The sequence below is a fragment of the Sorex araneus genome, chromosome 4, assembly GCF_027595985.1.
Source record: "Sorex araneus isolate mSorAra2 chromosome 4, mSorAra2.pri, whole genome shotgun sequence".
Classification (NCBI taxonomy): Eukaryota; Metazoa; Chordata; class Mammalia; order Eulipotyphla; family Soricidae; genus Sorex; species Sorex araneus.
Genome location: NC_073305.1, coordinates 165493641 through 165516160, shown reverse-complemented (window position 1 = coordinate 165516160; position 22520 = coordinate 165493641). Strand labels below are relative to the sequence as shown.

At 48.4% G+C, this 22520-nt stretch overlaps 1 protein-coding gene across 1 annotated transcript in view; it reads right to left on the bottom strand.

The window, feature by feature from the left end:
- Positions 1-498: 498 nt before the first annotated feature.
- The window catches only part of HECA (hdc homolog, cell cycle regulator), a 61274-nt gene continuing 39252 nt past the window's right edge, over positions 499-22520 (bottom strand). Inside the window, exons 2-4 of the mRNA XM_055136145.1 lie at positions 14726-15763; positions 7449-7603; positions 499-3984 (exon numbers count right to left, since the gene is read on the bottom strand). Of these exons, the coding sequence (XP_054992120.1) occupies positions 3820-3984; positions 7449-7603; positions 14726-15763 (1358 nt within the window). The 3' untranslated portion in view covers positions 499-3819. The remainder of the gene's footprint in view (positions 3985-7448; positions 7604-14725; positions 15764-22520) is intronic.

Here is a 22520-nt window from a genome sequence, read left to right as displayed (position 1 = left end):
TCTTGCATCCTAATATTTTTATGGATTTCAACTTGGTATGGGAAAATGAAATAAGGGGACAAGAAATCTAAAAGATAAACCATTACTGATCACAGTGCATAAAGTCAGCAGGAAGTTTTATTGAGGCTCAGTTTTCATTTTCCTATAATGAAGAAGCCTAAAATAAAATCTTTTCATTACAAAGAAGGCATAAGCCTAAAAATCAAAAGGCATGTGTTGAAGATTATTCAATAGCACCCCCTAAAAAGACAACAACAATTTTGGGCAATTTGTATGGAAGCAACCTATTCTACAGAATGTGAATTTTGCTACAAAAGGTACACATATGTAACATGCTACTTCCAAACAACACAGTTTGCAGTTCTTATTAACTGCAGTGACTTTGAAATGACTACCTGAATAATTATCAAAATCTGTGTTCTCTATGATCTCTTTTGCTCAAACAAACCCAAATTCAAAAACACCTGAATTCTAACAAATAAAAGTGACACAATAGTATTAGTTTTTGAAATTTTATTATTTTTAATACATACATTTCACAAACAGAAACCTTCTAACATCACACACAATTCCAAAACCAAATGCTTCATTTTCATCAACATTCTTTAACTATTTACAGTATCTTCCCTTAACAAAAGTGCAATCCAAGACATCTTAACAAGAAATCTTTACTAGCGAGAATATATTTTCGAGCTGGTTTTAATGAAGCCCATCATTGTATTTTCTTTCTTTTACCTGGGATAATAATAAACTCAACAGAACACAGATGAGCTGGGTTAGGCGGCACCCTCTTTCAGGAACCGAAACACTGAACAAGAGGACTTTCTCCTCAGCCCCAGCTGAAACCACTCAACAGCTGCTACCATGAGGCGAGAGAGGAAAGCAAACTGGAGTCACTGAGCAGGGCACAGGAGAACTGACGAGTGTATGTTAGGATGGGTGGTCTGGTAAGTTTAATCAAACAGCTGTTAGTTTTAAGGTTTAGACATCTGGTAATATTCTTTCCTGATCATTTAGTTTCCCTCAAACATGTATGAAAATAATTTTTACTCTCAAAAAATGAACTTCCTTTACAAAAGGTGAACATGAAGGGTCTTTTATCAGATGCTTTCTTACTATAATGAAATCATTCCAGTATCATGGCCCGTGTCATCTTTTTAAGGTATGAATTCAGCATATCAGCTACTTCAGATGCAGGCAGAAGGGTTGGCCTGAATGGGAACGATGAGATTAATGAAAGTTTTCTGACTGAAATTACACACTGAGATTAATAAAGGCTTCTCCATAAACTAAAGCAAAAAATTTGTTCAAAGTCGAAACTTAAATAATAGTGATAAGAAGTTAGAATAGATGAAAAATCACTTTGAAATTATCATTTATGAGTGGCTCATGTTATTTAAAGAAATCCATCAGGGAAACAGAAAATGAGTCTCTGTAGAAAAAAAATAGCATAAACCAAGTGAGTATTTTTAATATCTAAACCACAACAAAAACTATCTTTCTGATATACTCCAATCTGCATCAAAATAGTCAGAAAAAGTATTCTGAGAAAACATGGAGAAAATGATGAGATTAGCATATTTCTAAAATAAGAGTTATATTTCACCTGTTGCATAGCAATTGTATTTTATTCTCAAATCAGCCATATTTTCTCTTTTAAACAAAAATGAAATACCCTGAAAGCCCCCTGCCCCACGCCAAACAAGAAAATCCCAGATATTACATCTAGGCCTTATATATGTGCAGCATCTACCCACTTATAACTGTGCCATCAGTGTGAAGGTTCAAAGCAAATTCTAGCCCTCAATGACAGTGAACCACACTCACACTTCTTGTTCAGGGAGAAGAAAGCAGACGAGCAGAAAAGACAGACCAGGTAAGACACAATACTGCAATGCAGGCTGAGGATATTGCAGGGTGCATCTTTATGTAAACTTAAGCCTCAGAACACCAAGATAAGCAGATACAAACCGAAGTTTAAAAAACAGCATGACAAATTTAAATCCAGAAATAAAATCCAAATGGCACTCTGAAGACAAGGGGAAATTACTAATTTTTATGGTCAAAATCTAGTACTTGGGTGTATGAGAGAATCAACAGGAAAGTAGCTAATTCAAAATTATAATTTTGTGAGTTAGGACTAATCTGAGAGAATTATATCTAATAGACCTATGGTCTATGGTCAGGCAAATAATTTCTGCTGCTTTATAGGAACTGAGTGTTTTTCCCCCACTGTAATTTTTTTTTTCAGGTCATCAGACACCACCAAACTAGATGCATTAAACCAAATGATAATCACCTAAGCTGGAAAATGAGGTATAATATTTGATAAACTGTTCCTTTAAATGAAGCAGTCTTTCAAACAAAGTATCAAATATTTCATTTAGTGGAACTAAAATTTACTTGCAAGAAAACCAACTGTTTGTGCAAAAAAAAGGCATAAATCAATGTGCATCAAAAATGCTAATATAACCCCAAATTTGGTTATCAATAAAGTGATTATTCTTTTCACAAATTCACACAGCATATTTGGAATTATCAGATTCTTTCTGAGAACACATATACCAATTCCATAAGGTCCCTCTATTTAAATGTCTAAAATCTAGTAGACACAGGTTATTTCAGAAAAACCAAAGCTCAGGCTGATCGTTATTTTAAGTGACCAAGTTTTTCTGCTAACAGTAAGGTGTCATGTGGATCTATAGAATAATCTATTCCCAAATATACTGTTATACACTGATCAGTGGTTTTCTAAAATGAGACAACTTACTGAAAAAAATAAGAAATTTAGAAATTACTCTGTACTATCTTTCTAAACAAAATTTTCCTTTTCTTCCTAGGGTAAGTTTTTTAATTTTGGAAGCACAGTATAAAAATGCACAGAACATGACTGCAAGTAATGAATTAAGTGAGGGAAGTTAAGTGTGGAAATGATTACTTTTCAAATCAGTACCACCTACTGAAATCAGTTACTTTACCAACTGGTTTTATGAATAACGGTAACAGAAAATCATCAAATAGTGATATTCATGAGTTCTCCTTAGAGGTTCACATGAGCAATTCAAACAACAGGGTTCTGACTTTTTTTCTTTTGCTACGAAACTCTTGAGCCCAGTGGGTCTCCTTGCCAAATTCACGTAGTATTAATTCTGTTGTAGGTCATACCTAAGAATATTTGCAGCATCGTAGATTTCCTGCCTGGCAATCTGGGTATTAGTTTTAGTATGAAAACCAACTGTTAGATTATAACTGTGACAGGAAGAGCACTGTGTTCACTTCCGAGTAGTATATCTGGGGCGTGGGGGACACTGCAGGTGTGTATGCACACACAACACACAACACTAAGCCAGAGCAGACTCGGACCTCGTCAGTTCTCCAGGCACAGACTTACATTCACTTGTCACCGTTTTTTTTTCCAAGCCCCAGAGGTCTCAACGTGGATCTTGAGACAGTTTGTGTTTTCAGTTAAGAGTTTCTTCCCAAGTCCTACTGTGCTTAGTTTACAGCCACCTCCTCCCTCTGCTAACTGCACCCCTCCTCTCCCCCGCCCCCCACCTCAAAAGCTGCTCGAGAGACCCATTGTGACAGTGAACCACCACCCCACAACTCAGCATTACCCATTCGGACCCTGGCCATGACCACAGACTAACACTCGGGAGGCAAGAGGGCAGCAGGTGGCCCCCGTTTCAGTGGCACCTGTACACAAAGGGGTTCTCCTTTAAATTAGAAAAGAAAGTAGCGTCACAGGATGTTTCCCTATAAAAGATAGGTAACAAAGTAATGTCAATAAAATAGCTATTACTAAAAGCAAAGCTTTCATCAATAAGCTTCGAGGACTTTGAAGGAGGAAAATGGCTTCACAAAATGGTAGTCCAGGTTGCCGCAGTGCGGACACTGCTGGACGTTGCTGTACTCAGAGAAGTATTGCATCCCGATTCGCACGTCGATCACGGGCTTTCCGCAGTGCTTGCAGTTCAGCCGGGCCTAGAGAGGAAGCACACACAGTCAGCCCCGCATCCAGGCGGTGGCACCCACGCCCCGCCCCCCCCCGGGGAAGACTGTTAGACTGGGGGAACTCATCAGCTCAGAGAAGCCTCACTTTCATCACCGAGAACGGAAGGCACCGTGGGAGAGAAGCATCAGAATCAATACATTTGTGGGAGAGCGCAGGGGCTGGGATAAGGGGGTCTTGAGATCACTCCCTGTCGTGCTTGACCAACCAGGCTGTGTTGTTCTCAATGCGGGGGTCTGCGGCCATGGTGTTGCTTTGGGCGTATCGGGGACCACCAGGGCCTCGTCGGCCGTCCCACTGGTGTCCTGGAGGCCATGCGGATCCTCTGGGAGGCTCACCTATGCCCATGCCCTGGCCCTGTGCTAGCCTCCCTCTAGGATACTGTCTGTAAGTGTCCATCACCAGTCAGAGAGATGAAGGACTCCTGACTGCTCACCTGATGTGTATCACAGCTGCTGGCAGTTCCACCTGCCTGGCAGAAGGACCAACCAAGCTTCTCTTCTAAATGGAATCCCTAACTCTACGGGATTTGAGAGAGCATCGATGAAGCCCATTTCTCTCACCCCACCTCTATTAATCTTCACTGTAAATACTGACTTTATTTATTTATTGCTTTCTGCGTCACACCCGGCAATGCACAGGGGTTACTCCTGGCTCTGCACTCAGAAATTACTCCTGGCAGTGCTCAGGGGACCATACAGGATGCTGGGAATCAAAGCCGGGTCAGCCGCATTCTGACCTCATTTTTTTTTTTAATTCAGACTCTTTTTCATTCTAGTCCTAATTACTTCCATTTTCTCCAATGTAAAAAACCAAATTTCCCTACCATATGATTGAGTGATACCACACGTAGGCATTCGCTCAAAGGATATAAAAACACTAATTTGATATTTGCACCCCTCAAGCCTGGATTTAATGTAAATCCACCAATAGCTAAATATATAAAGCAGCTGCAGTAGAGTTCAAAACTTATTTAACTTTTTTCACTTGCAACCCCTTTTCTCCTAAATTTTTTTATGCAATCCCAAGTGCATAGCTATATAAAAGTTATACAAATCAAACATTACTGATAAATTATAAAAATTCTTTTAGATTTTTTTTTTTTTTGCAATCCTCACACTCAGTTACATGACCCCTTGTAGGATCCTGACCCACTGAGTGAGAAGCTCTGATAAAGACAGAGGAATACTCCTCTGAAGCTAGAAAAGACGACACCTTGCCTTTTGGAACAAAATGGAGGAAACGAGGTGATAATTCTAAATAAAATAAGAAAGTGAAAGATAATTACTACACGGTTTTACTCATCTGTGGAACACTAATAACTGGGCATCGGAGGGGCAATTAGAAAAAAAAAAAAACCTTAGTCAGGCCTCGAGTGATAGTATAGTGCATAGGGCATCTGTCTTGCATGCGGCTGACCGGGGTTCGATCCCCAGCATCCCATTAGGTCCCCCTAATGAGCACCACCAGGGGTGATTCTTGGGTGCAGAGCCAGAAGTTAACTCCTGAGCATTACCGGGTATGAAGCGAAAATACAAACAAATAAATAAATGACCCTAGTCAGTGAGAACACTGGTGGTGAGCAGACAGAAAGGGGAGGGGATAGGAGATGGGGCACTGGATAGAGGGGTCTTTTGGTAGGACGGTGGTGGAACTTTGGGGGTTGATATGGTGTGCCCGAGAGAGAGAGACAGAGAGAGAGAGAGCGCTATATACCCTGAAATTCTATAGTACTGATCAATGATGAATCATTAACAGTAACACATTTTCTGAAATGTCCCCGTAAGAATTCAACTGACACAGGGGAAGAAGAGGCGTGTTCCGAGGCCTTGGAGCCCATCAGAACACTCACTCCATCTCTCCCATGCAGGTCTCTCGGGCAGTACCCCAGGAGAGGAGGCTTTCAGTAAGGGGTGCAAGGCCTAGGTGAATAGCCAGCAATTATAAATACAACCGACCTTCCATTTAAGTTCATGTTAAGATGTAATAGAAAAGTATAATCTCAGTTTGCCCTCACACTCCTGAGGTAGGTACTCATCTACAAATTTCAAATGAGGTAATAGAAGCACAAGATAATGACATAAAAGGATTTGACTGGCGGTTGCATCCTCCAGATCATGCACTATCATCAGCCACTACATGACCAACAACCCATAACTGAGCTAAATGCCCTTTTAAGTGGCCTAAAAAAAAGCTCAGTGAAGAGCTAAAAGATATCTTATTTCCAAGAGTAAAATTTTAAATGAAAAGCAATTGATTCCTTAGAAACATTAAAAGTCCTTGCTGGAATTCAACAATTGGCTATGGATGGTCATTTAGGTCTTTTACAACCGCATTTCTCTCCTCAGTATTAAGACAGCTGAAACAGCTATCCTGCCAATCTTTTGATCCTAATATCAAAGTCCAATGTCTGAATAAACTACTAAGAGCAAGAATAGTCCCTTAACAAAAGTGAAAACATGGGGCCAGGGATGTAGTTCGATGGTACCACTCATGACTTAACTATATTAGGTCTTGGGTTTGATCCCCAGCACAGACACACAGACACACACACATACATACACGCACATACAAACAAACCACACTATTAAGCATATAAAACTGTGGTAACTAATAAAATGCTTATCAGATATTTATTTGTTAAAAGCCAGGCTTGGCCACAGAACAACAACAACAAAAATTCTCTCCCACTGTGAGTATTAAGGAATTAGGTACCAAGTGGTTCTCAGAAATACACCAAACACTCTATTTCCAAGCATTTGCCTTTGTTTCCTTTACATGTCACTTACTTAAGGCAATTCCATGTTTGTTAATACGTGCCCTTTTCTTAATGACAGAGCCATCACGATGCTTCTGAGAGCAACAGGAAATCCCTCTTAGCAGGGCTTTAAGTGTCACAAATCAGCTGTGCTAACCTCAGCCAGCAGGTGGGCCAGGGCAGCTGTGCCACACCACAGGGGGAAAAAAAGAAAAAGAACATCCTGTCTGCTAAAGAAAGCAAAACTTGCTTCTTCCTTTCAACAGCAGCATCATCTTACGAGAAACAATTTACTTTAATATTAAAAAAAAAAAAAAGGTTAGAAAAAAACGAAGAAAAAGGAAACTGCAGGCACCAGTCCACCACGGGACACGGGAAGTGGCAGCTCCAGCTTCGCAAGTGGGCACAAAGCAGGCCTTCCTGCTCTTGGGATCTGACACAACAGAAACACTTCCCAGGTAACTATCCACTCCCTGGCCTACACCACCCCTTCTACCGGCAGTGCAGTCTCCCAGAGGGCTGCCCGGGCACGCCCACAGCCCTTCTCCAGGGCCCCTGAAGCATCTACTCAAGACATCCCCCTCCCAAGGAACTGCAGGGCTGCCTCGAAGGGCTCTGCTGGGGCCGGAAGCTGGCCATCACACACGGTGGGCTTTGCGGGGTGGGGGCAGTACCCACCTGACAGCAAGGAGAGGCGGCCAGGATGTCGTAGGTGTACATGGTGCCCAGCTGGTGCCAGCTGCCGTCCCAGCGCGACTTACACTTGATGCAGATGATCTTGTGCACCCCTTCCAAGCAGTCCACGCACACGGCGTACAGGTGCATGAGCCTCCCTGTGCACAGAAGACAGGAGGCTGAGAGCGGCCGGCGGGGAACTCACCTTGGGTCTCCAGAGAGGATTAAAACAAATGGCTCCTCTGGCAATTAGAAACAAACACTTGGTCATTTGAATCCATGTTAAAAAAAATAAAAAGCAAAATAGGTGATAGCTGTTGGCTACAGTCAAATTGTACCCCTCTTCAGAATAGTGAACTGCATTTGAAGTTCAAATACTCATACTAGCGCAGTTCACTGGTGCTTCCAGATTCACAACACAGACATTCGAATGGCTAAGCCGCAGATGCTTGCCACCAGCCTGTGATCACACAGGACGTCCACCTCAGAAGTCTGTGCATGACATTCGGACACTGAACCCACCTGTAAGGTTTTAGCCACGGGCTCTCAGCCATGGGCAAGTCCCATCACAGACCAGCCGGAAGTCAGAGTATTAGAAGCCTTGAAGCAATACTATGGCCAAGCTTACTGTTACCTCCTTATTTCCAAACTTGTTCCATCATGGCCGCATCTAACTTTAGAACCAGAATTATACCCTTGACTTGAAAAGGGCTGATTAAGATGGAGGGGGGGGTCCAGTCCCACCTCACAATGCTCAGAGGCTCAGCACTGACCCCTAGTGGTGCTCCGGGGGCCATATGTGGTGCTGGGAATTGAACCAGGGCTGGCCACATGCGAAGCAAGTGCCTTCCCATTACCCTGCTCGTCTCTTTAAAGTCACAACCCACCCCTTCGCTATTCATCCACAGCTAGGGTGTCCTTTAGTTTACGCCAAAGGGTCAAATCACGAGGAAAGAGTCGGGCTGTCCAGAACATGTCTGGGCAACGGGGAAGGGATCGAGATCTCCAGTGTGCTAACACTTCCCGGGGAGAACAGGCTCCTGCGTGGCGTCTTGTTGAGGATGCACTGCCCACCAGTCCCTGTGGATGCACCCTACAGGGGAGAGATGGGCCTGTCCTCCCACTGCAGAGAAGGGTCAGGTCCTGCGGGGGGGGGGGGGGGGACGGCCCATTGCCTCGGCTTATTACATGGCTCCGTGTGTCCCGCCTGGAGGGCAGGAGCTGGGGGCCTAAGAGCCTGGCACGGCATTGGCAATGCAGCTGTGCTGTAACTGTGTGAGTGGCCAGGGCCTATGGAAAGCCAAAGAATTTATATCTAACCTTGGCGACAAGAGCTCCTGGCAATACTGCCAACCTCTGCTCGAGGGCACTGTCACCCTGACTCGGGGCAGCCAGGGAGCATTTGCTGCCAGTCTCCCTCCCAGACTTACTCACTGCAGTTTCTCAAACATACAAAGATGCCTGGGGTGACTGCCAGGAAGGGTGGGGCGGAGACAGACAAGAAGTTCCGGTGTTATTTGCAGCAACAACCGTGCTGATGGAGACAGAGAGGGTGGGCCACGTGCTTACCCAAGGGCTGGTGCTACACTGTGAGGCGACGTCAGTCGCCCCGTGTAGCCCTCACACTGTTACTTCCACTCCCCGTGGTCAGAAGGGCAGCTCAGAGGGTTACCCAAGTACACACAGAAAGGAAGCAGCTGAGCCCGAGGCTGAAACACGGGGGCCCACGGACCTCCGGCCCCACGTGTTTGAATCTTAACATCCAGACAAACTCATGGGAACTTCCTTACCCAGACGACCCCGCACGGCAGCATATACAGAAATGTAAAGAACATCACACTTCTAAACTCTAGCATGTGAGACCACACACAAAATGCATATGTCCAGGCGAGTGTTCGGTGACTGGGTACACGCCTGGCCTGTGCAAGAACTGGGTCCAATCCCCGACAGAGCTTTAAAAAAAAAAAAAGACTATAAAATAGCACAATAAAATAATGAGACGAATCTTAATGATCTACTAAAACTAAACACAAGTTTTACTCGTCAGAGGAGGTGACCGGGAAGTCTCTGGTGCCAGAGGCCGGGGAGGGCAGTGAGGGGAAAGGGCAAAGAAATGACAGACCCACAGTCCAATCACTGGAAACAAACTACTTTGGTGGCACGGAGTTCACCGAGCCTGGAGTCCTGTGGCAAGCAGTGGCCTTCCCACTGCAGTTCGAAAGCTTTATGGTTTTAAGTGTTTTCTTTCACTTCACTGTCGGGACTCGGCTGAAAGAAATGTGGCGATTAAAGCAGACACGTGTGGCACTGTCTCGCCAGGCACTGACGCACAGCCTCGTCTGAGCTGAGCTGTGGCCGCTGAGCACCCGAGGTCTCTCTCGGCGGCCTATGCCTGTGAGGGGGAGCGGGTGCACACGTGCACGAGTGCCCAGGGCTTTTGTTCTCCCTCAGGTTTCCACCTTGGGCTGTGCCACATGCTTTTCCTTTCACTTCTCTTTCCTCCCCCAAACACTCTTTAGAAAGTGGAAGATGCTCCACCACCATCCTAGATCCTAAAATAAGCCCCCTGGTGTTCATCTCCGGTGTTAATTTGTTTTGATTTAACTATCGGTTTCTTTTGGGGCTGGGGGCAACCCCTGGCAGTGCTTCTGCCTGGTTCTGTGCTCGGGGGTCACTCCTGGCAGTGCTTGAGGAACCATCTAGGGTGCTGGGATTGAGCCTGGGTTGGCCACGCGCAAGGCAAGTGCAGTGCTATAGCTCCAGTCCCTCCGATGCTAATTTGTAACAGCACTTGCTAGACATTCCCACACACACACAAAATCCCAGCTTCCCTTCAAACCCACGCCCTACGCCAGTTCCTCAGTGCCTTTCCCCTAAGCCCAGGGCCCCTTCCCCACCGCTCTCACAGCATTTATAGGGTCCCAGACCACAGTGCGCCACAAGAACTCATCTTCCCTTCTAAACCATTTTTCAGTCACAACCTCCCACCCCAGCTAAATTTTTTTTTTTCCTTTAAAATAACTTCAGGGAAAAGGAAAGAGCCCTACGGGCTGGGCACAGGATGTGCCTGCAGAGGCCCGCAGTTCACTCCCTGGCACTGCTGCAGGTGAGCGGCAGTGTGTGGGCGGCCCAAGCACTGGGCCATCCGGCCCGCACGGCCAGGGCGAGTAGCACGGGAAGCCTGGGAAGCCTCGGTCCCCAAATAACATCTTCGAGGGGCTGGAGCTGTCCTGCGGCAGGCACGCACGTTCCCTGCATGCAGCCAACCCACGCCTAATCCCCGGCAGCCTCTATGGTCTCCTGAGCCCCCCCAGGAGTGACCCCAGAGTGCAGAGCCAGGAGTAACCCAGGTGAGCACTGCCAGGTGTGCCCTGGACTGTGTCTTTCAGATAATACCTCCCCCATTCCCAATTTTTTTTTTGAGCTTTCATATTTGAGTTTATTCTTCACTTAACTTTTAAAACACTACTATAGTTGAATATTAAAACAAAACAATTGCAAGTAGTGAGTATTATTACTGATAGTCCTTCACTCATTCACTACTGCACATGGAATGCCAGCAGTGTGACTCACTGGCCCACTAAGAGGTCTGACACTGAACTTGCCCCCCCCACCCCGGGATGGTGCTCATCATCCTTGTAAGCTTCCCCATTCCCAATTTCTTCTAGATAATGCCACTTCTGGTTTCCTCTGGTCACACCCATTACTCTCTCACTTCCAAGTAGACTAAAAAAAATAGGTTTTAACACTTTTGAGGCTCCACGCATTCAAACAACTTTCCCACAAAGTTATTGATCATGTGCTTCATTTTTTCAAGCCTTTCAATTCATAAATATAATCAAGTTCTCTACTGGAGCCTAAAATGTCCCCCACAATCTGGTCCCCATCTGCCCTCCTGGTCTTCCTCTCTAGAACCTCTGCTCTAGCCAAAGTCTCTCTTCTACTTTGCCCGTCTCCCAGCTTCTTTCATCACATGCCTTTGTTCCCTTTCCTTCTGACAGGATATGCGGCTAGCCCTTCTGCTCGCCCTAACCCAGCCGACCTTCCGACATGCCTCCTCTCACTTCCTGACTGGCCAGGCAGGCGCATGCCTCTACCTCCTCAGAAATCCTGGGCTGCTCTGGTCTGGAATATCTAGGTGTTAACTAACTCCACTGGTCATACGAGTGTCTCCGGCCTAGCAAAGCCTGTGACATTTTTACAACAGATTACAAGTTGATGAAAGGTAGGATAATAACCGGGACAGGCATGGAATTATTAAGTTGGTGAGACTCAATAAGAAGCTGTCCACCAGAACAGAACAAGGACAAAACTACTCTGACGAAGACACTGCGAAGATGATTTCCAGTCTTAGAAGAGAAGACGGCCATATAAAATGAAGGCACTGCTCCCCACTTCTCTCTCCAACTATCCTCCTCAGGCCTGGGACCTAGGTCTGGTGGCTCCCCCCAATGCGGGTAGAAGGAGAGAGACTAGAGAGAGACCAAAGCAGGGAGTCGAGTGCGGACAGACTAGCAAGGGGGGCACAGGAGGAAACTGGAATAGACTGGAACAGGCGCGCGGAGAGAATGGAATAAATGGCAACTGATCACCAACCAGCCTGGCCCTCGTTTCCTCCTTCGCCCACCCATGGCACTGGCCGTCCCAGGTGGGGAAGCCGCCCGAGACCACCAAACTCAGGTGGCCAGAGAGCCGAGGGTTTCTTAGTCATCCTGTGATTACACACTCTACAACTATCCCACTCAGGGAGAAAAGAAAACAAAAAAAAAACAAAAACAAAAACTGAAGTACCAGCACTCTTCACCAAAATGTGAGGCAGCAAGTGGACTTATGGCTGGACAGCAAGCTTAGGGGCGGGCAAGGAGAGCTAAAGGGAGGAGGAGAGGGACGGACAAGCAACTAGGCTTCCCATCAGAAGCAGAGTCTATCTCACCTGAGTCTGGGCCTGGCCCCCGACTCTGGGGATCTGAAGGGAACAGAAGTGATGCTACTGACTCAAGCCCTGTCTGGGAAGATGCTCAAACCTCCTCGACAGGAAGGTGTGATCAAAGTCACTGCTGACCCAGATTCCATTCCAGGCACCACATGTGGTCGCCGGAGCCCCACCACTAGTGATTCCCTCGGTACAGAACCAGCCAGGAGTAAGTCCTGAACACCACTGGGTGTGGCCCCAAACCCAAAACACAAATAACAAACATAAAAAAAAACAAAGAATTCCTTAAACAAAACAAAACAAAAAAAAAGAGGCTCAACCTAAGAGGCCCAGTATCAGATTGATAGTTGTTTATGTTTTTAAAAATGAAAATACAAGGAAATTATTAAAGAAAAATGATCAAAGGAAATTTCCCCCAACCAAAAACGGTGAGTTCAAAGTTGAAAAAAGCAAGGAAACTCTCTTCACTGAAAACGGGGTAGAGACAACCCCTACCATGATGAAGCTTTGGGATCCGAAGGATGAAGACCTAAAATCCACCAGGGTAGAGAAGAGGAGTAAGAGCACAGGGTAAGAACAGCAACACTGAAAGAGAAGAAAAGCCTTCACAGTGGGGAGACGACACCGGGCCAAACGCAATCCTGTGTAAAAAGCTCAGGGTCAAGATACTATCAGACTTTCAAAGTCTCAAAACACCTATTCCCAGGAACTCTTTTCTCAGAAAGCTCCTGGGCAGATTTCCTAACAAAATGAGGGAATATATCAAGAAAAAGAAAATATAGGACCTCGTAAAGAGAGGATAAAAAGACAGGAAAGAAATGCGAGCATGTCAAAGGGCTGCATTCCAGCAGGTCCCGAATGCCCTGGGCCAGGGGCAGTGAGATGAAAGGCTCCCGAAGGTAAATATTTAGAAAAAAAGTCAGAGACTGTCTCATCAGAGTCGAAAGGAGGTACAAAGAGACAGTACAGAGGTTACGGCGCTCGCCTTACACTGAGCCAACTCTGGATTAACCCCTGGCACCACGTATGGTTCCCCCACAAGCACTCCCAGGAGTGGTTCTTGAGCACAGAGCCAGGAGGAAGCCCTGAGCACTGCTGTGAGTGACCCAAAAACAAACAAACAAAAAGGAGGCGAGGGAGTAGAAATGTTTTCAACAAGTGGTTTGTACCTGGTAGAGAGTGAGAACAATCAACATTTAAAAAAATGCTTATGAAACAAAAATGTGAAGCAATTATCAATGTTAAACACACACACACACATATATATACATATATATATATATGCGTATGTATGTTTCTATAGCCCTCTGTATTGGAAAGAGCAAACTTGTTCTTGACACAGCAGTAAATGTTTACACAGTAGTAAAAACCATGGAAGATTTGATCCAGGACCCAAGGGAGAGCTTAAAGGGCTGAAGCACCTGCTTTTCGAGGTCCAAGCTGGATCCCAGGCTCCCTGTGGCCTCTGCCAGGTGTGGTCCACATTAAAAAGGAAAAAAAAATGTAATCAAGGACTGTGATATGTTACCCTGAGAAAAACAGGGGGACGCATGAAAGCACTCAACTATTTGACTAGCAAGCCTAAGGGTAATACCTAAATTTGGAGGAAAAAATATCATAGTTTTTAAATAATGATAGCAAAAACCTGAGGAATCACTTAGGACTTGGAAGTGTGTCTGGAAACTGAGTCAGCAGTGGCTGGGGAACGGAATGTAAGTGTTGTCGGGCCATCTTAGACACGAGCCCCGCGTTCAAGTTATGAACAGTGTGTGTCACGACTGCTCTCTGCAAATCAAGTCAACAGCTGCATAGGAATTGAGATTTCTCACCTACCCACCCCGCCCAGTGACTCGATTCCTGGTGGCTATCCCTGTCCCCATCCCCTATGTGCTGTAGGTCTTCCCGGCACTCCGGTAAAGCCTCCTTTTCCTTCCTTCTGCTTGTATTGAGCATCTTTCAAAATGTCAAGGCTCACTCCTCTGAAAACACCCGGCTCGCTCACCCCCAACAGCACACTGAGGTTTACAAGGATCAGAGAGAAATGCACAACTGGCAGAACCGCACATTTCCCTCTCTGAATGTCCTCCTGGTTAGGAAGACTGAACATCAGCAACTGCTTCTTGGAGTTTGTACAGAACGGAATCATAATGGCATCACAGCTGCACTTTGGGGGGGGGGGGTGCAGGGGGTGGTACGTGCCACCCTCCTCCACTCCCATCCCCTCCCAGGACAGAGCCACACATCAGGTCAGTAGCACCAAAGGCCCCAAAAGGCCCGGGGCGAGCCTGACATACTTTCGGTCCCTCCAGGAACAGAGGGGAGAGTGGGTGCTCTAACACCTCTGTACCTTGGAGGTGACAAGGAACATCGTATTCGATCTCGTCGTGCCGCGACGGGCTCAAGAACAGAGTCCCGTCCACCAGCGGGAACTGCTCGAACACGGGCAGCGCCCGGTGGCACAGGGCGCAGTTCACCACGTTCCGGTGGCTGGCGCTGAGCGCCGCCAGGATGAACTTGCGCAGCTCCTCGCCCTGGCCCACTTGGGCATCGTCCTCCATGCGCACGTGGAAAGTGTTCAGCTTGTGCCGGGGGATGTGCGTGAGCAGCTCCGACAGGTCCAGGCGCCGCAGGAACTGGATGGGCGCGTCGAAGTGGGCTCCCCGGTGCCCCGATAAGCCGCCTGCGGCGGGGCTGTAGTCAAAGTGGGTGCTGCGGAACACATGGCCCGCACCCAGGGCCTTTTTGTGCGGCTCCAGGTGGATGGCGTTCTTGAGGAACTCGCCGAGGTAGCGGGAGGCGCGGGGCCCGCCGAAGTGGGCGGGGGACAGGATGGAGTAGCCGGCGGGCGGGGACTGGCCCGGGGAGCCGCAGGGCGAGCGGGTCCCATAGCCCTTCTCCTGGGAGTTCTGCCGGTCCATGGAGTGCCGCCGCGGTCCCTCATGGCTCAGCCCTTTGGGGGGCTTGGCCGGCGCCCGGCACTTCTTGGCCTCCTCCCCGCCCGCAGCGTCCCCCGGCGGCCTGCCGGCACTCTTCTCGGCGCCCGCCTTCTTCTTCTTCTCCTCCTGCATCCGCTTCACCTGGTACCAGTCGGTGTCCTTCTTCAGGTGGCCCTGGCCGCAGCGGCAGGAGCAGAAGCGGAAGGCCAGGTCGTAGCCCTTCTTGGTCCACATGTTCTGGCGGCACTGCTTCTCGTTCCAGCTCCGCGCGCGGCCGATGCAGTTGAACTGGACCAGGATGCTGCTCTCCCACTCGTAGAAGCACTGCAGGTGCATCCAGGGGCTGCACGGGCAGTGCTCGTTGTTGCACACCACCTTCTGGTAGTCGTCCTTCTCCAGGTCCACCGGCCTCCCGAAGCTGCAGATCAGGGGCGTGGCGCACGGGGCCTCTGCGGGGGACACAAAGGGGAAGAGAGTGAGCCGTGCGCTGGTGGCCCCGCGGCCGGAAGCGACTGGGCAGAGCAGGACCATCATCCCCCAGAGCCTGCTTGTCGTGCCAGAGGCACAAAATGCAAGCTCTGCTGCGAAGACGGCCCTCCCTGGAACCCTTTTCCTCCGGGATGCTGCGCCAAGGAAACTGGGAGTGTTCCGTATCTGTGGATGGATATACACAGGTAAGCTTAGGAAGTCCAAACCCTGGCCAGGGTGATATTACAGCTGGCAGGGCATTTGCCTTGCATGCCACCAATCTGGGTTCAATCCCTGGCATTCCCATATGGTCCCCCAAGCACTGCCAGGAGTAATTCCTATGTGCAGAGACAGGAGCAACCCCTAAGCATGGCTGGGTGTGACCCAAAAAAATTAAAAAAAAAAAAACAAGAAGTCCAAACCGTTTGGGGTGCACTTTGCTCTGTGTCAGCACCTGTGACAGTGTAGTATGGGGGGAGGGTGTTAGAATGGCAGGTGGGTCTAGGTTCCCTTAGAAATCATCAAGCCAGTGAACTAGGAAGTAGAAAGAAGCCATGAACCACAGAAGGGGGTAACCCCCATGGGGCCCTCACAGCCCTTTCTCAGGAGGCTTAAGTTATCCTGCACATTACAAAATGATGTCACACCAATAATGCTAGCCTGAAACTATGTAGAGTAAGAAACAGACTGCTGCACCCCGTCCTCTTCAAGAAAAGTCTGACAGGGGCTGGAGCAACAGTACAGCGAGTGAGGGCTCCTGCCTTTCATGCAGCCGGCCAGGGTTCGATCCATATTGCCTCCTGAGACAGGAGGAAGCCCTGAACACTGCTGGGTGTGGCCACAAAGCAAACGAAAAAGAATGGCCTGAGAGCAAATGGCAGGTGACCCGATGTGGAACACAGCTCTGGAGAAGTCACGGGGCTGCATGGAGACTGGTGCGCCCGTGGATTCTGTTACTTCGTCATCCTACCGTTTTCAAAGGCCCGCGGAGGGCAGGGCTCCTTCCCCCTGAGAACCACCAGGCTGAAGCATGAAGGTTCCTCGTGCCAGGCCCAGGTTAGACTTGAGGCACTGCAGCAGAGAGGCTGGGTGAGACCCTGAGCAGGGAGGCTAGGCGAGGGCCCCGAGCAGAGGCCGGGCGAGGGCCCCGAGCAGGGTGCCTGCTTCTGAGTCACTTGGGAAGGGGCGCAGGACCCAGGGCCGTAACCGTGCACTGGTCGGAGTCAATCCCTCAGCCAAGCAGGAAGATGGGGGCCGCCCTGGCATTGAGCTCATGGGAAGGAATAAAACCCAGATGGAATTGACAGAAGCTGCTCAGTCACTCGCCCTCATGGAGCCGAACACATTATGGCAGGACCCCCTTTGCAGCCCTGGGAACTGAGGCCAGGTAAGACTCCAACTGGCACCAGCACAGCCCAGAGAGGGCTGGACCCCCACCCAGCTGGAGAGAAGCCCCGGCAGGAACAGAGAGCTCTGCTAAGGATGTAAAGGTGGGACACCAAAAAGGTCAAGCTCTTCCCCTCGGCGGTACCCTAGCAAGGGATTCTTTCGTGCATAGAAAGCCCCAGTGGAGTGGAGGGGGCAGTTTGGAGAAAATATAGAAAAACAACTCGCAAAGGCAAGCAGCAAACCTCCCCGCCAGGGCGGAGTGTCCCCACCTACCGTGGACTTCCAAGCTCTTTCCTTCCTCATAACCTCTAAAGAATACGCTTTTGACTTTACTGTTTCTCTCCTGAAATTCTTTTCTGTGAGGCAAAAGAATGGACCTGGAAAGCCGGGGAAAAAAATTTAGGGCAAACTTTCCTTTCCTGCAAAGAGCAATTCCTCGCTCCAGACTGGGTCCCATGGCCCCCCAAACCAGGCAGAACCAGGGGAACCCAGGTGCGGCTTGATGGCATCTCGTGGGGCTGGTGCCACATGGGGGCTTATCACAGACTCACTCCATCAGCCCTCAATGTCCCCAGGCGCTTCCCCAAGCGGCTGACAAGGGTAGAGAAAAGCAACAGGTTCCCTTCTCCGGGTCGCCACTGTCCTTCTCCCCACCTCGGGAGGGAATAGTACCAAGGCAGTGGCGGGACGGCTGTAAGAAAGGAGGGCTGAGAAAGCGCCACCAGGTGACACAGGTATTTCTCCTGACTCTGGGCGGGATGATTCTTTGTTGTGCAATCTGTTCTGAGTGCTCCAAGACAGCCAACTGCAGCCCTGCCGAACGCCAGTCCCATCACCCCCTCCAACCGTGACACCTCTAACTCTCTCCAGATAGTACCAGATGTCCCGGGGCCAGGGAGCACAACCTCTGGCAGGACTGAGCAATGCCCCTGGAACAGCGGCAGGCCAGTCCCGACACCTTGGTGAGGACGCCGCCCCTGGGGAGATGGCATGGAGACTCCCATGAGGAACGGACGTCAAGGTGAGATAAAAGTAGTGCAGATGACTGTCCAGGAAACTCTTTCCAGCAATATGACTGACGAAGGAAGGACAGCGAACGGCAGAGGACAAGAGCTGAAAGCTAAACACATTCATCAACCCTGGAAGCAAAGTCAGAAGCTCAGGCCGGGTCCGGGCTGAAGGGAGAGAGAACAGGGGCTGGTTCTTCTATCTAGGAAACCCCAGCTCTGCCCGCCGGATTAAACGCATCTTCCCACCCAGGGGAAGAGTGCAGAGACTGGAGCGCAACTCTATCCCTCTCCTGCTAATATCGCGCCCTCCAGTGGGAGGTGTTTCGGGGCTTCTACCAGTGTCACCTCCACCAAGCTCCCAGCCCAGCGTCTCTAACCACAGCCTTAATCTTCATTTAGCTACAGACTCGTCAGCCCACAAAGCTATCCACCTTGGGGCTGGAGCGATAGCACAGCGGGTAGGGCATTTGCCTTGCACGCGACTGACCCGGGTTCGATTTCCAGCATCCCATATGGTCCCCTGAACACCGCCAGGAGTAATTCCTGAGCGCAGAGCCAGGAGTAACCCCTGTGCATCGCTGGGTGAGACCCAAAAAGCAAGCAAAAAAAAAAAAGCAGCTATCCACGGTAGGGGACTGTGAGAGAGTGAGTGCCTGGCTGGAATCCCAGCAGTGCCACTGAGCTGGGCGCTCTTGGACAAGCTATGGAACTTCTCTTTGCGTCAGTGTCCTCTGTGTGAAATAACCCAGTGTGCCTTATATGGCCGTGACAGGGAGGAAAAATACTGATACCTGAGTGCCTCAGAGCCCTTTCCTTCAGGTCCACTACAACGGACACCAGTTTCACCAGCACCCCCTCTCTAAACCCTCAAGTCCCCCAAAATGGCCAGCCCTAAACCTTATTTAAGTGTATTGTGATCAGCCCCACCAGCTGGTGACTCAGAGGAGGGTGACTTTTACTCATCATTATGTTCCTGGCACCACTGGGCCCAGGTTATGCACAAATCGAGTGCCGAATAAAGTTACATTAACAAGAAATGATAGAAATGGCACATGAAACTGCACGACAGCAGAACAGAAGGAAGAAAGACCTGGGGTGGGGGGAGGGGAGAGAAAAAAAGAAATCGTGCTACATTTACTGAGGCTCGCTCAATGCAAGGAAGTGGAAGTGGTTTGTAAAGGCTGAGTAAATTAACTGCAGTCACCAAGGTAGTGACCTTTTAGTGTCTTTGAAAGTGCTACTCGCTCAATTAACATACAGTTGCTTTGATCTCCAAACCATCAGAGGAAACAGACTTGAAGGCAATGACTGAAGAGATGACAGTAACCCACTTGGTATTAATGCAGGCATAATGAAATCAAGGTCAAGAACGGCCTAACTCTACCTTTGAATTCATACTACGCAAAATTTTACACTTAAGTGCTGTTACTGACGTGGTCTTTACCAAACACTTTCGTATGGAAGAGAGGCACACAAGGAGAGGGGAAATCCTCATTATCTTTTGCGCCAAACCGCAGATGTGTCAATTCACCCATTCTGAGCACTTCCTACACCCCAGGCCTTCGGAGCAGGAAGCGGGCGGGCTGCACTGAGGGCTCTGAGAGGCTGAGACGGGGACTCAGGGGTCACCCCAGCCCCATCCGCGCCCAGAAGCATCAGGGAGTCTCCTTGCTCTGCTCTCCCCCTGACCAGCAGTCCTGCTGAGCAACTCCGGCCCTCTGCAGTGGCTCTTGAGGCCTCAAAAGCAAACAGGAGGTCGAGACCCAGCCAAATACCCAATCCCGGGCAGCAGACACCTCACCCGCTTCCACGCCTCCACCGGAGAGTGGAGGAGCCGGGTGGGTCCCGGCGAGAGTCTGCGGCTCTCCTCTGGTGCAGTCTTCTCTGGAGGCTGCGGGAGCTGAGCCCTGAGACACGCACAGGCTTGCTTCCAAGGTCTGGTGCAGCTCCTCTCTCTCTCTCTCTCTCCTCAGGTATCCCCCAGCTGTTCACCCCAGGACAGCAACACAATTAAAACAAAAGGTCAGGAAGCTTTTTACACTACAAGACACAGCACTGGTGGCACTCAGACTCACACTCAGAACAAATGAGCAGTATTACAGAAACATCCTTGGCTGCTTCCTGAAAGCGGTTTCCTAAATTTATGAAGGCCCTGTGAAAGTCAGAAGCAGCTCCACAGGGCCGGGGGGACAGCTTAACAGTGGAGCACGTGCCCTGCAGGCATGAAGCGGGTGAGGTGGGGTGGCAGACCCCAGCACCCCCGCCCCCATAGAGCTGAGTGCATTCTGGAGGCTCGGTCGTGTATCACAAGCCAGTGGATGCAAGCACCCGGACTACCTGCAAGTCCGAAAACCACATACGTGCCCCAGCAGTACCATGACCCAGCCAGGTATGTGCAACCTCTGATCGCTGCAGTAACAACTCGGTGAAGGAAGGGGCTGGGGAGGTGGGGTGTGAGAGGGAAAGGGAATGAAAGTAGAACAGTCCCATAAAAGCTCAGAATACACATTGAGCAGATACAATTATATACAACCATGATACTTGCCTCAAAGAGCTGCCATGACTTGATTCAGAGACCCACAAATGAATCTCACAATGGATTAGTTCCCTACAGAGATGTCTCTGCATCCCTTTACGTATTTAGAATTCCAGGAGCGCGTGGCTCCAAAAGCGGCAGCACCACCTCTAGCAATATTCATAATAAGCAACAGAAAATAAATTACCTACAATCTGCCTGCACTGAGTGATGATAGCAAGACGGGTAGGGCATTTGTCTTGCATGCGGCCGACTGCGTTCGATTCCTCCATCCCTCTAGGAGAGCCAGCCCGGCAAGCTATCAAGAGTATCTTGCCCGCATGACAGAGCCTGGCAAACTACCCATGGCATATTTGATATGCCAAAAACAGTAACAAGTCTCACAATGGAGACATTACTGGTGCCCACTTGAGCAAATCAATGAACAACAGGACGACAATGCTACAGTGCGCCAGTGCTACCATCTGCCTGTGCAGGCAGGCTTCAACAGTAGTGGGAAAATTCGAAATTGAAATAATGGTGGTGGGAAGGTGGGTGTAATGGTGGTGGGACTGGTGTTGAAATATTGAATGTAATCAACTAACTTGAACAACCTCATGAAAATAAAGTTTAAAACTTTTGTAAAAAGCTAGAATTAAGGTACCAATGAGGCAGTCTTCTAGTATTTTACCTGGAAAATGGCAAACGTTATTGTACCTGCCTCAAAGAGTTACCATAAGAATTACAGGTGCCACTGGGGCAAGTTAAACAGTGCCCACCACATAATAAATGCTGTTTCAGGTTATAATCGTTATTATTAAAAGCCCTACTACTTTATGGTACTTGACTGAAAAACAAAGGCGGTCACAAGCATTTGCAGCAAAGCTACAAAGCAGTGACCAGCCTCGTCTCTCCACAGGTAACAAGTGGCAAGAAACACATTTTATCCCCACAGCAAATTAAGCAGGTCGCAGGTTAAAAAAAAACATTAAATTCCATATTGAGCAGATGCAATTATGTAACGGGAGAGGGGCGAAGGGGAGCCCACACTATAGCGTGAGCCTGTGGCACAGGCTCCCTCAGAGTTCTCATCTGAACAGAGGTAAGAAGCACGAAACTGCTCCTTCCCGTCAGCACTGTTCTGAGAAATGCAGAAGAGCCCTTCAGCAGCACTTCTTTACAGGAAGGAGAAGAGACTCGATCAGGCTCACTCAGTCTGCGGAAGGGAGGGTGAGGCAACGCCCTGCACTTCCTCAAACTTAGCAGAGTCGGATCTCTCCTCCTTCCAGTCACCAGATACTTATTTCAGGTTATTCGCAACAATTTTATTAGAAGGATCTCTTCTATATGGTACTTCCTTCTACACGGGATCACGGATCTCTATTTTTTTGAAGTACAAGAAGGCTCAAGGTTTCTAACCAAAGAATCATTTCCAGTTTCAACTCTGCTACTTACTGGTCTTTAAGACTCAGCAAATTACTTAAATTGACTGTGCTTCTAGTCTTGTACCTGGAAAATGGCAAACGTTATTGTACCTGCCTCAAAGAGTTACCATGAGAATTACAGGTGCCACTGAGGCAGGTTAAACAGTGCCCACCACATAGTAAATACCACTTCAATGTAACAGTTATGATTAAAAGCCCTACCATTTCATACTACTTGGTTGAAAAACAAAGGCGTTCACATGCATTTGGAGCCAAGCTAGGAGGCAATGGTCATCCTCGTTTCTCCACAGGCAACAAGTGGCAAGCAATGCATTTTAGCTCCACAACAAATTAAGCAGGGTCACATGCAAAAAATAATCCACTAAATATTTGCTAACAA